The 15,593-nt window shown below is 36.9% G+C and overlaps 1 protein-coding gene across 2 annotated transcripts; it reads right to left on the bottom strand.

The window, feature by feature from the left end:
• Window positions 1-214: 214 nt before the first annotated feature.
• On the bottom strand, window positions 215-13,953 carry LOC117971439 (calcium-binding protein 39-like). Of its 2 annotated transcripts, XM_058990391.1 has the most exons (10): window positions 13,709-13,953; window positions 9,301-9,461; window positions 7,295-7,501; window positions 6,259-6,423; window positions 4,274-4,392; window positions 2,941-3,109; window positions 2,673-2,732; window positions 2,387-2,452; window positions 1,871-2,014; window positions 215-1,148 (listed from the first exon to the last, which is right to left on the bottom strand). In XM_058990391.1, exons 2-10 carry the CDS (start codon window positions 9,412-9,414, stop codon window positions 960-962), a joined length of 1,233 nt encoding a protein of 410 aa, XP_058846374.1. In that variant the 5' UTR covers window positions 9,415-9,461; window positions 13,709-13,953; the 3' UTR covers window positions 215-959. The 2 variants fall into 2 exon arrangements, with proteins under 2 accessions (XP_058846374.1, XP_058846375.1); XM_058990392.1 differs by lacking the exon at window positions 7,295-7,501 and having other exon boundaries at window positions 13,709-13,952.
• Between the last annotated feature and the right edge of the window lie 1,640 nt (window positions 13,954-15,593).

Raw genomic sequence — 15,593 nt, 5'->3', positions numbered from 1 at the left:
TAAAAACGTGCCCCTTTTCATGATGAACTTTGTGTATTTTGACACAGTAAAATGATCCAAACTGTGCAATATATCTGAATAGACATTTAAATACCTTATTATTGCTGAAGTGCTCAAATGAATGCATCTTACTAAACAAACAATTGTACTGGAATCTTTAAAGTGTCTCAAATGTTTAGGATATACGATAAAGAAATATGCTCAACCACTGTCATTGTTTATTACTGGAGAACTTGACATTTATTTTAAGGCCAATTAAAATCATACAAAAAAAGTATACTAAATGAATCGGCTTCAGTTGGGCTTGGTTAGAATCCAGGTCGATGAGGTTTTAGTTAATATTAACCTGTCCGGAGTGATGGCACTTTCTTTTAATACTTTGCAGGTAAATCAGCATTATTGTGATCTGCAAAAATATCATACATGCGCAGTCATTTGGAAAAAAACAAACAAAAAAAACTCAATATTAGGTTAATAGTTACATACTAATACAATAACATTCTCTGCTGTACAAATTAATTCATATCTTAAGCAGAAATGAGCTGTCTAAGGAGTTATGTACAAAGGAAACCAGCAAACTTCTGTAATGAAATGCAAAAATCACTACTCTCGCTACTTTTTGAAAATGTGTTAAATAAAAATAAACAAAATTAAAACAGTTCAATTTATATATTGTCAAATCTCATCACCTGCAAATAATTCCATAAAGCAATAAAGGCAAAAATGTTGTTTTGCATTGTCTGAATGACAAAATACTTCAGTAATAAGTCCACATTGTGTTCGAATGTGCAAGAAAGCAGCAGTTTTATCTTGAACCCCCCCCAAAAATAACATAAAAAAACAACCGTTCACTGAACAGCAGATTAGCATGAATACTCCTCATGAACTGAAGGGTGCTTAATGTTCAATACCTAACAGTAGTTGCTGATTTTACTGTTGTAGTTTCGGTTAATGAAGGTTTATGCTTCCTGTGGGGCTGGTCTCTTCAAATCCCTGATTTGTTTTACCAAGTAGGTCTTTTCATCATTGAATTGTTCATCTTCGGTCCTGTCGTTCTGGAACTTGCTAAGAAACTCAATAAGTTTTGTCTGATTCTTCAGCAAAATATCTAAGATGGGCTGGGTCTTGTTGGGATTGGCTACAAACACCTGTAAAAACAACAAAATCAGAAGGGAAAGTGAAACAATTATCCACATAAAAAGCCATATGGATTTTGGTAAGATTACCATTTTGCTGATAAGTAACATGGAAACCAATTGGATGAATAAATGGTTTTGCCATCATGGTTAAAACAGTGTCATAAGAGTCAAACAGAGGACTTTGAAGCTGGTGCCCTCTTGTGGCTGTTAAAAAATGCAGCAACTGCTGAAAACATCAAGCAGCAACTTGTGGCAGAATTCTCCTCAGGTGAAACTGACGCAATATGAATATTATATATAAATATGTATTTATGTAATTATTATTTATTTCTTAGCAGGCGCCCTTATCCAGGGCGACTTACAGTATTAATACAATTAAGAGCAAGATAAAATACAATGACTTCAGTTCTAGTAAGTATAAGTATTACATAATAAGAATCAATATCGGAGCAGATAACAGTGTCAGTGATAGTTACATCAGGATACGATTAAATGCAAAATACTACAGATTGAATAACACTAGTGGCAGATTACAGTACAGTACTCTCTGCATTTACAGGATTAAATGCAGTAAAATAGGGAGCAGATAAGTGCAAGTAAAGTGCATTAAGGAAGAGTGATAAAGTGTCCAGAGGGAAAATTGCATGAATTATATTAAAACACAAGCACACACATGAACAGACTACTTGAATTGCTCCCGTCTTTATTCTCCAAAAGAGGCTGACTGGTACCTTGAAGACGTGGAAGGCCTCAAACTGGATATTGCGACTCTTGTCTCTTAGAAGGTTCATCATTAATTTCAGATTCTCTGGCTTGCTGATGTACTTGGTCATAATTGTGAAATTGTGTCGATCTAAAAGGAGCTCTCCAAGCAACTGAAAAATAAGAATGGGAACTTTAACAACCAAACCTGTTTGTTTATTCATTCATTGAATCAATTCAAAAGTGTTATACAGGTCAAATCTTTCCTCAATTATAAACCTAAATAGGCTTTCTTGCGCTAGCTAACATGTATTCTTTTCTCACCCCCAGAGACAGACTGCCGCTCCACACAGAGATGTGTCAGCCTGGCATGTGCTTTGAACGTAATCTTGCACCAGAGAGGTCTACTGGATAGAAGGACTTAAACAAAGCAGGCTGGATCCTAGAGTTCAAATCACAGCCCTGCCACTGCCTACTGGTGTGTCCTTAGGCAAGTGCCACACAACAACACAGAAGACTTGAGAAAAAGAAAAGGGTTAAAGTACCTTCAGAGACTGCCTTTTTGTCACGTAGTTTTCTGAATGGAGTAGTTTCTCATATTCACTAAAGAACTGTTATGAGAAAGAAAGAAAGAAAGGAAGCATACATTTAACATCATCTCACATACAGAGATTACAATACACATTCAACAAATGGGAAAACTAATCTGTCACATACAATATATATATATATATATATATATATATATATATATATATATATATATATATAAATAAATAATGTAAAAAAGTACACAAGCAGTCAGAACCTCCATTGGTTTCCACTACTTACTCTGTCATAATGTTGTTCCAAGAATTCTGCACTCAGTGGCTTGTGTCTTGTAAGTAAATCCTTAAAAAAAAAAAAAAATTATAATTGCTTATCAGTATTTAAATAATTACGTCTGTCATTTTTTTTTAGCACAAGTTATTTAAGGGGGAGTACACGTTTTCAGTTATACTAAACACTGCAATATGTACCCATGTAGAAAAGGCTTATAACACACACACATTGTCTGCACCAAACAAAGCTGAACGTGTATTTAAAAACCCTAACTTACTTTAAACGTGGCAAACGCATCAGACGCGATATCGAATGTTGACAATTCCACGTATCTGAAGAAATCGTAGAACTGCTCAGAGCACAGTATGACTTTAGCCAATGGCTCGTGTCTGATGCATTCCCTCAGCATTATACCACAATTCAAAGCAATTTCAGGAGATTCGTATCTGTGGAAATAAAGATCAATAAATATAAAAATCATGAGATTGCTCAGTTAAAGAAAATAAAATTAAAAAAGGTTATTTATATTGTACTTTAAATACAAGTATTTATGGAAACCCAGATTTGCAATGTGAACTGTCTGACGACAAATATCAAACATACAAAAAGAGGCATGTTATTGAACTCTACTAGACCCGCGCGCCATCAAGGTAGTTCTAGATATGTTTATCAGTCATGAAGAGGAAGGGGGGTTGGCATGATACTAAACAACAATTACTACACATGATTACCTCCATATACCCCTAAATTATGATACACTTGATAACTTGTGCCAAAGAATGTCCTAACAAGGTTAATCAAAACTGTCTCTTTGGACAAAGATTGTGAAATCCAGTCATCTTCATATTCCGGCAGATTTTGACACCAAAGTGCTTAAGAAATTCCTTAGCAAGTTTCATCACAATTGGATAAGTGGCTCTCCATGTATAATGTAAACAACTAACGAGTTCCATGCAGAAGTATGATATGTATCAGCCAGTGGGGATGAAAACACTGGACAAGCCCGTCAAGTATCTAGATTTCTTTCGTGACTTTTCTATAATTCTGAAGATAAACAACTTGCCTTTATAAATTATGAAGACAAGACTTTCCTGTTTCTTTTAAATTCACAGATTTTTTTTTGGAGGTATACCTTGGAATTTTAAAAAGCCATTTTTTTCTGCCGTCCCCCTCCGTGACACAAATAAAACCTGGTTGTTAAAACAAAAATAAAAGGTTTCTGTTCATTTTACATTTATTGAAAGAAATAGTGTAGTTTTTAAAGGTCTGTAACACAGGATGCGACATTGTGGCATTGTGGTAGGAAATTGAGGTTTTAACTGAATAAAAGTGCGATAAAAAATGGAAAACAAGAAAATAAACAGCAAATCAAAAGCAAAGTTTTGAAAATGCTAATCAAATGGGGGTTTCAAAACATTTAATAATTATTAAAACTAAATTGGAAAGGTCTACCCATTTAAATGCGTCCCTTTACCTGTAAAATATAGTAGCACACTATTTTACGAATTTCAATTATAAAAAAAATACTTGTCACAGGCGTCCCAAAAGAAAAGAAAAGAAAAAAAATCCACACAACTTCCTGAAGAAGTTTCAAAGACGTTTGTACACACCCTTTTAACAACATGAAAAGTATGTTCTGCTGGGTGCAAATGTATTCTACCGTAGGGGTCCTTGTGCCAATCTGTCTTCGGAGAATGTTGTTGAAAATCTGAGCAACATCTTTTTTACCCTGAGGCAAAGAAGAAAATAAAGATTTAAAGCATATTATCAATATTATTGTGACACGCGTTCTTAGACATTTGATATTGCTAAGCTGTTCCAACAAGATCCACAGGCATATCAGGCCATCACATAAATCGCCATGAACTACAGTCTGTGTATGCACACATGTAAAAATGCAAAATACACTTTGCCTCTGTGTATCCCCAGATTCTGAAACACTAAATAAAATTGTGCTACATAATGTCTTTAGCAAGTTTCATCATAACTGGACACACATTATGCTAGATAGGTTATATGTACACTGTGGTCATATACCATTAATTTAAAATCTTTTTTTTTTTTTTTTTTTAACTACATGCCCCACAATGGATTTCATATAACACTGAAATAGATGGAAGGCGGCCAGCAATTTTTTCTATATTCTTTATATTTTCTGAATACAGTTTGCACAGTAGCCTTAGAACATTTTCACATCTTTAGAAGACTGAAGTGGCATCTGCAGAGTTTAGAACAGGACTTAAAAGAGGAAACCTCAATAAACAGATGGAAGACTTCCCATAAGTACATATGGCTTTTTTAAAAATGTAGAACAGAAAGAGGAAATAAAGATATTTTAAAAATAACAAACTAGAGACTGCTAAAACACTGACTTCTCAAAAAAAAAGATGTGTGGTAGAGCAAGCATTCAGTGAAAACATTATTAGAAGAGTTTAAGGGGTAGATGTACTAAGATGGGCCAGTCGCAGCGCAAACATACCGCAGTTTGCATTTTCATTACGACAATTCGCAAAGTGCAAATTTTGTCATAAAAAATAAAAAATATGTTAATGAAGAGAGCCGCAATATACTAATTGAAATATTATTTGCGTCATCTTAGTGAGAGCTCTTGCGAGAGTTGTGCCACTTTTTTTTCAAATAAAACAGCGGCAGTTGAGTTGTGGTTTGCTGCAGCAGAGGGTGCCTGAAGGATAACGTCTATACGTGCAAGGGTGCAAGAATCAAAATAACATTGTTTTTATTAAATGGAAACGTCATCTGTACAATGCATTCTGTTTCGTCTTCATTTTACCTATTTTAATACTGTTATATATATATATATATATATATATATATATATATATATAAATGAAAGGCAGTTTAATCCCATCAGATTCTATAGTGGGGCCCCCACCTTCACCCCCAAAAAGTTTTTCATAATTATACAGTAGCCCTTTGCTAAACCAGATATATTTGTCTTTAAAAACAATACAATAAAACTGCACACACATACATTTACAGTTCTGGATGTATTTTAAATATAAATCATTGTGCTGAAATAACACTTGTGTGTTGTGGGTAGGCTACACATTACATTATGTAAAAAGATAAATCTGTACAGTACACCTATACAGTACAGTAGTAAAATCAGATGAATACCTAGCACACTTTTTTGTACTTTAGCCTACTGGTAACACAAAATTAATCATGCTGCTGCCTTGTACACATTGGTGTACAATGCGAATAAAAGATTATTTTAAATTGAAACTAAATGATTTCAAGGTTTTTTATTTTATTTTAAGAATTATTATTTTTAACTTGGTCTACTTAGTAGCCTAGACAATTAACACACAATAGATCATGGTCCTATACAGATGTTCAGAATGAGCTGGAGGGGTTAGTGGCACATGTGTGCAGTCTATTGCTCCCAACACGCTGGGAAAACAGAAATGTCATAGAAATTTGTTTTCAAGGCTTGTAAGTACACCCTGACTAGTGAAAATTAAGTACTTGGGTGTTCGTTTAAAAAACACATTGGACACAACTGGCAACATGGGCAAGTTATTCTATTTAAACACACTGTGACCAACCACTCCTCTGTTGGGTTTCACCTCACCTCAAAGTCAATGAGTTGCAAATCTGCTATTAGTGTGCTAAGGAGACCGCTGTTATACAGCTCCTGGGCCAGCTGAGCCACTGCTTCTGTCTGAGGCTCCTTCTCGTTCGTGCCATACAAGATCTCCTTCATGGCCACCAAGTTCTTTGAGACTTCTTCTGTTGCCTAACGAAAGATACAGACAAGTCAAACAAACAGAATTCTCTTAAGATTTTGTTTCCTTTAAACTTGCATCCCCGACTGAAACATTTCTCCTTCTATTCCAAAGTACACTTTAAAAGTCGTTCAACAACGTATGTCTTGATACAGCACAGATTTTCAATCCAAAACAAATCAAAATGATTAAATGGACTTTTTACTGTAGGTTACAAAACTAATAGTTTTATGGGTGATTTCACAGATCCTGATTAGCACTAATCTAGGATGACCTAATGTTACCCTAGACCAGTGCTATTCAATGCTGGTCCTTGAGATCCATTCCAGTTCTGGTCTTTATTTCAACCAGATCCTAAATTAGTTAATTGCCTCTTAGCAGCTTCAATTAACTATTTTAGAACCAGCTTGGAGGAAAAACCTGGACTGGATTAGATCTCAAGGGTCAGGATTGAGTACCACTGCCATAGACTAGTGTTAATCAGGGTCTGTGAAACAACCTGACAGGGAATATATAAGGGTAGATTCATATAACTTGGCTAACACCAATCTTGGACTACTTTACCAACATATAACATTAAGCAGCTCAAGATTAGGGTTAATCAGAGTCTGTGAAACCTTAGGATAGTGTAATTTTCTTCTGAGATTCACAGCACTGATCTCTTTTTTCACAGCATTAGAACCCTTCCTTTGAGATTGCTTTTAATCAAATCAAAGTATTACCAATGTGAACCCTATTGATTGGTTTGATTGCCCAGTGCAAAGTCATTTCAGTTTAATAAATCCACCCCAGGTGTCCTTTCCACCACCGGGTAAGTGTAAATCACATCCTGTGTGTTTGGGGGGGGGGGGGGGGGCGATGAGAAACCAAATAAACATTAACTGATAGAAGTGCTGTTTTATCCATCTTCTCTCTCCCCGTTAAGGAGAGTCTCTTGGCCCATGGCAGCCTCATAGCAACGTTCGTTTTGTCCTCGCGCTGCAATTCCTCCGCACAGCGCGGAGAGGAATTGCGCCTTGTGGCAAGGCGCACGGGGGCACCGTTTTGTAAAGCGCGAGGGGCTTGAGAACAATGCAAACCTCCAATGGACTGCAAGGAAAACAAGGTAAGAGTAAGGCAAGAAAGAGGTTAGTTCCCATCCTTTCAACAATGCAACGATGGCACAAAGAGGACTGCTGGCATTCTTTCAGCTGCTGCCACAGCACCCACAGCAAAAGCTACATGGTACTGTATGTTGCATGCAATATAACTGCCGGTTTGAAAAAGAAAGAAAAAGTAATTAACAAACCACAACAAAACAATAACCCAAAAGGCTAGCCAATTACTCATCAGTCTTAAACGCCTCTCATGAGGCAATGGTCAATGTCTACATACTCAGCTTACAGTCTCTATAACCGAACATTACAACAATACACAAATGCTTAACCTTTTCAGGTTCCACAATGCAAGTCTTTTAAATATGTCGTGCAATGCGCCCATTGAGAGAAGCCTCTACATGCCTTACATTGCTAAAAAAATATATATAGCTGGATGTAATGATAAAAGAATAAGGTCATAGCCACATTTCAAGAAACCGCAGTCTCAAAATAACTTAATTAAATGTTCACTTAAGTTAAACAGTCAGACCAAAGCAATTACTACAAAACAGTTTTAATTGCAGGAACTTGAATGTGTGTGGGAGCTAAAAGCCAATTCTCCCACTGTTCAGTACAATGCCTACTGTATATTCACAAAAAGTGTCACTCTTAATAAAATGCTCTTGATCCAGGATAGCATTTTACAGCAGCATGATTGATACTAAAGTCTGTCCACTGACCTGGGCAGAAGCACTTCAGAGGATTTTGTTTTTGAAAGAACTGATCTTTAAAAAAAACAACTAAATATTCTCCTGTCCACATAATTGCTGACAAGGATCTTTTTGTTTGAATTAACTGAGTTAAAAAAAAGTCATGCAAAGGCAATTTCAACTTCTAGAAGAACGGACAACAGTTCTAGTGATCTTAATCAAGCAGAAAGGCTGTGAAGTTAAACAACGTTTAAAAAGCTACTGTATGCGCAACCAAACACAAACATGCTGTTTTCCAACAGCTCAGGCCATCAAAACAATGCTATAAAACAGAGAAACATCAGACTTAAACCAAGAACATGTTTCTAGATATATTATTGTACAACTGATTTGTATTACTTGAGAGCTGCAAAAAAAAAAAAAAAAAAGTTACAAATCACAAGACCCTTCACAAGCATTAGTGTTCCGGTAATTGCACTGAAGTCCTATGGATTCACTGGAATGAAATCCTGCATTATACAGCCAAGAACCGTAAAAAAAATAAATAAATAAATAAATAAATAAAAGTGGTGAATATAATAATGAAAGTAGTAATACGGCCCTCTGTGTGCACTGGGGGAAAAAAAGCCACATCTAGTTATATCACATAGTATACTGTACTTCAGAAATGTCACCTTTTAAGCACAGTACATAGCCATTGGGACAGGCATAGCTGATTCATTCAGCACCTGTGAGCTCTTTAGACATGAAGCATGCTGTAAGCTTGACAAGTAAGATGAATGGTTATCTGGCATTGAGTGCAATTACGTACATTATTATAAAAGTTTTTGCTCAGAGCCAACTTCCCAACGTTTCGGTATGTTTCACTTTAAATCTAATGTCTTTGTGATGTCATTCACTACGTAGATGAATGTGATGTCATTCATCTACTGTTCCTTTCTATTTAAACCTGCAGGCATCATGGTATCTATTTATCCATTTATTTTCTTTTATTCTTCTATACTGTACATTATCTCATTTAATTTGTTCTAAAACCACAAACTCAAGGTCACCCAAGGTGTGTGCCTGTTCTACAAATATATAACCCATAAGGTTATGGTACCTTTTCTGCCTTTTTATCTGAGATGTCTTGTTTTTCTAGTACTGCCATGCTGTCCTTCAGGTGTTTCACAATGTCTGCAGGAGACTTGTGGGACTTGCCAAAGGGGAATGGCATAGCTGCTGCTTCAGTTGGGCCTCTCTATTGAACAGCACTCTGTCCACCTGAAAAAAAAGACAAACCACGGGTTATAATTACCCAGTACAAGCAGTCAATGCATAACAAAAGGTTCCTCAGTTTACAGTAACTGGAATGCATTTTCAAAAACCCATACATACCGGCATCAACAACATAACTAAGAAATGCGGACAGCTACAGCAGATTTTGGAATGGGTATCAACTTTGATTTATTCCATTCAAAGTCTCTGAAATGGACCAAAATCAGGTTCCCCTCTGTACATATCTGTGCGCTGGCTTTGTATAAAGCTTTATAATGCTTATAATCTATAATCAGCTTGTGCTCATCTTTGATGAGAGTATGTCTTTGTTCACATTTATCATCCTCTCTGTGCTACTGAAGTTCCAAAATAAAGGTCCACCAAGATGACTCAATAGCATGGTCACAGAAGCACAGTATGGTAATAGATGCTTTTTAAATGTTCTTCTTGTTGGGTGCACAGTTTTGCATCGCTATCTTGACAAATCACAGCCACTAGGGCTACAAGGATCAACATTTATGGTTATGCACTGTACTGTACAACCTTCCCTTTTGGAAAATGTTATACTGCTTATAAATACCAGCTATTAAGTTAAGCTGCACAAGTGTTTATATAGTAACTATACACCAATTCATAAAACAGCAAGGGCGTCTAGATGACAGCGGCTCACACACACACACACACCCACCCACACTACGAAACTAGTGGTATGATCTCACCCCAGAAGAATACAGATGACGTGAATGCACAGGAAGGAGATGAAACAGAAGTCGCTACAATATATTGAACTTACATTCATGAAGAGATATTATTTAATTTTTTTGAGTACTCGAGTAATGAAAGAGTGCTCAAGTAATTAGAATTATTTTGAGTACTCTAACCCACCCCTCTTGAGATTCACCAGATACTGCATTGTCAGGATACAGCAGCAGATTATTGGTACTGTACATGCCATGCTGGCCTAAATGAACACAGTTAAGAGCCTTAGCCTTTGACCGCCCAGCCCACAGAGCTCCATATTCCTAAAGCACCCACTGCAGGATAATGGCACACTGAGGAACAGTCAAGCTCTACAGCATCAAATTAATTTACCCACATAGATCTCCAAACAAAGTTGCTGCTGTCAGTAACACAAACTTAAAGACTATTGCTTTCCCTGTGTTTACGATCACAGTTTCTTACTGTACAGAAATCTCCTTTTATGGGCATTGTCAAAATGCAATGCGTTTGCTTCTTCATAAAAGTAGTACAGCAAGTGTCTTTCATAAAACAAAAACGTACTATCAGATAAATCTACTGATCTCTGCGAACAAATACAAAATGCACAGTGCTCTCTGGAAAGGTGCAGAACAGCTGCAGGCACAGGTTAAAAGGCAAGCACTGACTTGCTGTGCAAATTCCAAAATGTTTGACAGGTGTTTGCGGTGCCTCTACATTCAATACGTGTGAGAACACATCCTGTCTGGTACAGTACATGGGAAACATATTTCACTCTAGACACCCCATTTAGAATAAAAAGGCGTTCTACTGAAACAGCTGATATTGCAGCCTTATTCAAGAAGACAGGAGCTCACTAGAGCCTGTGTTTGGTTATGCCAGATAGTAAAGCATCATGATGCTTCCAACTCCTAACCTTTCTTTCACAAACTTTGAACTTTTGTTTTAATTTGCAGATCTAACTTTAAACAGCACAGTGAACTGTTTGCAGTCATCTGTCCAGCAGAAGCAACATTTTATTTTCTGAATGAAGAAAAAAAAAAGACCACACTAACCAATCCGTTCAAACTGGACTGAAAAACGCATTCATCCCTTTTAATGACCATATTACGCTGCTCACATATCCCCCTCTCCCCAGCCAATTTACACTTTTGAGTCTCTCTACTGCTGGCAATTCCTTAAGCAGTTCATTACTGCCACTAGCAGGAAGATAGACCACCCTTGTTGCTAACCTTTGAACTCGTTCACACACCTCTTTATCCCTGCTACAGCTTTCTCCTCCTTTGTGAGTTCCCATGCATACACAAAGAACGCAGAACAATTCTACTCTTTTTAGAGGCTTTTTGCCATGCAGCATTTTTCATTAATACTTTGCAGGGCTGTTAATTAAATCCCTGTTCTTTCATTTTCTGAGATAAAGGTAGATATTAATGAACACATCCTGGAGTACCTGCAAGATGCCAAAGCACATTAGAGTGTGCACATAGGCAAATTTATAGCTGTAGCCAGTATGCTGCAGGAACACATTGAGTCACTGTGATTCCTACAGCTCTGGGAGGGTGTAAGCAGTCTAGTTAGCTGCATTTTTTAAAGTAACAAGGACACATTGTAAGAATGCAAGGACACACTGCAAAATCTACTGCAAGCGCCTACCTATGCCAGCTTTAAAAACACTACCAGTTATTATAAGAACCTTTGTAGCCTGCAAAACCCAAATCAACATATAACCTATGTTAGATGTACATTTTCACTGGGACCAGGTATCTGGACACTGAACTCTGTACTGTACTGAGCTCTGAAAACTAAGCTGTATCTCTTAACTGTTACATTAGCACAGTCATGGGTTGAACAGAAGGATTTGCTTTCATTGATACAGTGGTAACCACATTAACAGGCAATCGAAAACATATCTGATATTGGGTTATTCCACTGAAATCGCATTGCTCTGTGTTGAAGTACAGATTTGAACATCAATACAGTACACGAAGACAAAGATATGACCCAAGTTATTTAAAATCAAATAAATAAATAAATAAATAAATAATCGCTAGACCTTAGTACATATCGATGCATGTGCAGGGCCGCTGGAAGATCCAAGGGTATTTTCTAGTACATTTAAAACAAAAGTGGCCGTCAACCTTACAGGGCGTCGGCTCTAACTTTATAAATGAATTCTCAAACACGCTGAGCTCTTCCAGCATCTTTCCTTGTTTCTCCTGCTCTTTGTAATGTAACGTTGGCTTATTACTAGAAATGTCACTTGCTGTTCTCTTCAGGTGAAGGATCAACATTTCATTGAATGCTTTTTGTGCACCCTGTATCCAGTTTCTGTTATATCCATGGTCAACATCACTATTCTATTCTGGGACACTTGGAGCACATGGAGTTCGTTAGGCCACGCTTCACCAACCTTAGTCATCCATTAGCCGTTTGCTGGCTTAAAGTTTTACTTTGTTCACTCAGTCCATAATGAAGGAGTTTGACTTTGAAACACATACTGTCCCTATAATATTAGCCAGCCATGTCAACTTTTGCCTACCCGGCTCTTCAAGGTAACACCACATCTTCAGCACATCAAAGAAGCTTGCTAGTAATGAAATGATGCGTGTGTGCACAATGGCTACTTTACAGTTGACACTAATGCAGCATAGCCGCAGTTAAAAAACAAAACAAAAAACAAAAAACAAAAAAAACACTTTAATCAGATTAAAACTGGTTACTGTACGTGTTCCTCCACCACACCACCTTATCACTGTATATGTATTTGAATATCACTACATCTGTATTACAGGAATAGCGTAGTGTACTGTTAAAATTACAAGCACCATTTTTTTTTTTTAAATAGCTATTTTAATTTTAAAACAAAACAGAAAACCCAAGCACTTAAATAAAAGGCGGAGCCATCAATGTGACTATATTCAGTACAGAGTCAGCGTGGGTGTCGTATTGCTGAAAATAACTTGGTTAAAAAAAACACAATTTACGACAGCAGCTATCGTTTAATATACTGCGCCCAATACAGTGCAATCTTTTTATTTGTATATGTTATCACTGAGATGGAAAGCGCCAAACTGTCTGCTTTGGTCCAACACTGATGAACAGTAGGCCTGGCGGAACCGGGCCCTAAATTTAAAAACATCTGGGGGGAAAAACCCCCCAGCGCATCGGGTTATTTGAATCTCCTCTCAGCGGAACCAAAATTTCAGGACACTTTGCACTTTAGTTCCGCGTTACGAAATGGCATTCGTGTGTTTTTTTTTTTTTTTTTTTTTTTTTTCGTAATTCATCCAGACATACAAATAATAAAAATAATAATAATACAAACTGTATCTACACAGTACAATTTCATCTTTTTCTGAGGTGAAAACATCCTTATCAGGACTGTGAACCTGCTGCAGGAACAAAAACAAAAAAAAACTTCGCTCTTTCTGTTTGTGAGACAGTAGGTAAATAAAACACGAACCCTTAAAACACTACCGTCCTTGTTATTTTTTTCGTGGATACTCTAGAATGGTAAACACTTAACGCAAACCCACCTGATTAGAACCGTCCTGGTTGGGTTCTGTTTTGTTGCCTCTCCGTGCGTACAGTAGGAGTATTTTCTTGGTGGTTGTTCTTGTATCTCTCTCTTGATCAGAATGTGTCCGAATTGTCAATGCGGGTGCTGCGTCGATTTCCGCTGTGTTGATAGTGATCAAGCAGGCACGTTTGTTTGCTCTCTACTGCCGCTTGGAGTCCCACGCTCCTACAGCAACAACATTGCGCATAACCCTAACCCTAACCCTCACCCCCTGGATTTTAAAACGACGTTTTACAGTTGCATGCCTACATGACACACATGAATGATTATGTATAAAGACAGTGTAATTCACCAAAGCTGTACTCTACAGTATTGTTCTGCATACAATCTTTTACATAGCCTCGTATGATTTTAATTAGTATTCTCGATCGATGTACTGAACTGTATATTGTAGTTCTTGTTTACTTACGCAAGGGGGGAGCAGGCGTCATTTTCTCAGTTGCTGGGGTGTGTGTGTGTAGGTTTGGTTTTCACTCAGCCAATCTCCAATCAACAGAAAATCATTCAGTCAATCAGCAATCAGAATAAATTGTGGTAATAAGCTCCAAAAATAACAACCTGTATTAAATGCAAATCATTTAATACATACCATGAAAAACATGACCTAAACATGTATGGCAAAGAAATCATACAAAAGTGTGTTATACATAGTAACCACCACTAGATGTCGCTACACGAAAGGGTGTCAAAATGAACCCAATGGCACGCCGCTGTGATGAGAGTGCAGCTACTACATTAGGGCGTTTTCATTGAACCTTCGACCGCTTGTAAAGACAGCCGGGTTCTTTGAACTAGCCCGTGATACTTTGATTCTGCTGATACAGGAGCCTTGAAGATTTTGAACTTACATACAATACAGACTTATAAAAACAAATAAATGAATAAATACATAAAAAACATTGTTTGAATAACGTTTTTAGCGGCCTAGTTTGATTAATTAAACACATATTTACATATTTATTTGAAAATAAATAATAAAACATAAGGATTTCCATTTTTTTAAACATACAAATTGATGATCAATTGATATATAACGTACCTGACAGTAATTAAGCAGGGTGGATACACTATGCCTGCAGTACATTACACACACAACAAAGGGGCTTTGCCTGTCTTTTGTGGATGTCAGCTCTTTTATTTTTCAAGTATTGTTTTACAGATTTGACAAATCAAGCACAGTCAGCGTTACACTGGGAAAGAATCAACAGCAACTGGGTTCTTTAAACCTCACGTGAGCAGAAAAGACATCTATTGGTTTACAGACATCACTAGGGTTTGCTTTGGGAAGGAGCTCATTTAAATACACTGTGGTACAGTCTTTGTATTGGGTAGTTCCATTCAGTTACACCAGGGTAGTGTACTTTTTGTTTTTTCTACAGTCAGGTTTTTGGTTTTTTAAAAATAATAAACAGGATTTAAGGGACTCCGACTGAAAACCAAGATAAAGCCCTGGATAAGGGCGTTTGCTAATAAATAAATAAATAAATAAATATAATAATAATAATAATAATAATAATAATAATAAAGTCCATTCACAAACAGTAAGGAAACAAGGTACTCCAGTGAAAGCAGATGTACTATTCACATTGCCTGAAAATATCACAAGGCTTTATTTTAGAAAGTACTGCAGACCCACTTAACTTAGCCCAGGCTTGCTGTCTGCTCAAAAGAAAAGCAGCCCAGCGTGGCGATCATATTCATCCCAATTAGAAACCTAAATCTGGTCAGGCTGTAGAAGTGAAAGAAATGGATGGTGAAAAGGCTCTTTGTTGTGTGGCCATTCCCACGCTAATTCAAATGCACAGAGGCGCGTGGTCAGATGGTACTAAAGAAGTGGGCAG

This window comes from Acipenser ruthenus, chromosome 17 (genome assembly GCF_902713425.1).
Source record: "Acipenser ruthenus chromosome 17, fAciRut3.2 maternal haplotype, whole genome shotgun sequence".
Lineage (NCBI taxonomy): Eukaryota > Metazoa > Chordata > Actinopteri > Acipenseriformes > Acipenseridae > Acipenser > Acipenser ruthenus.
Note: the sequence above shows the minus strand (reverse complement) of the source record. Positions and strands in the feature narration are given on the sequence as shown.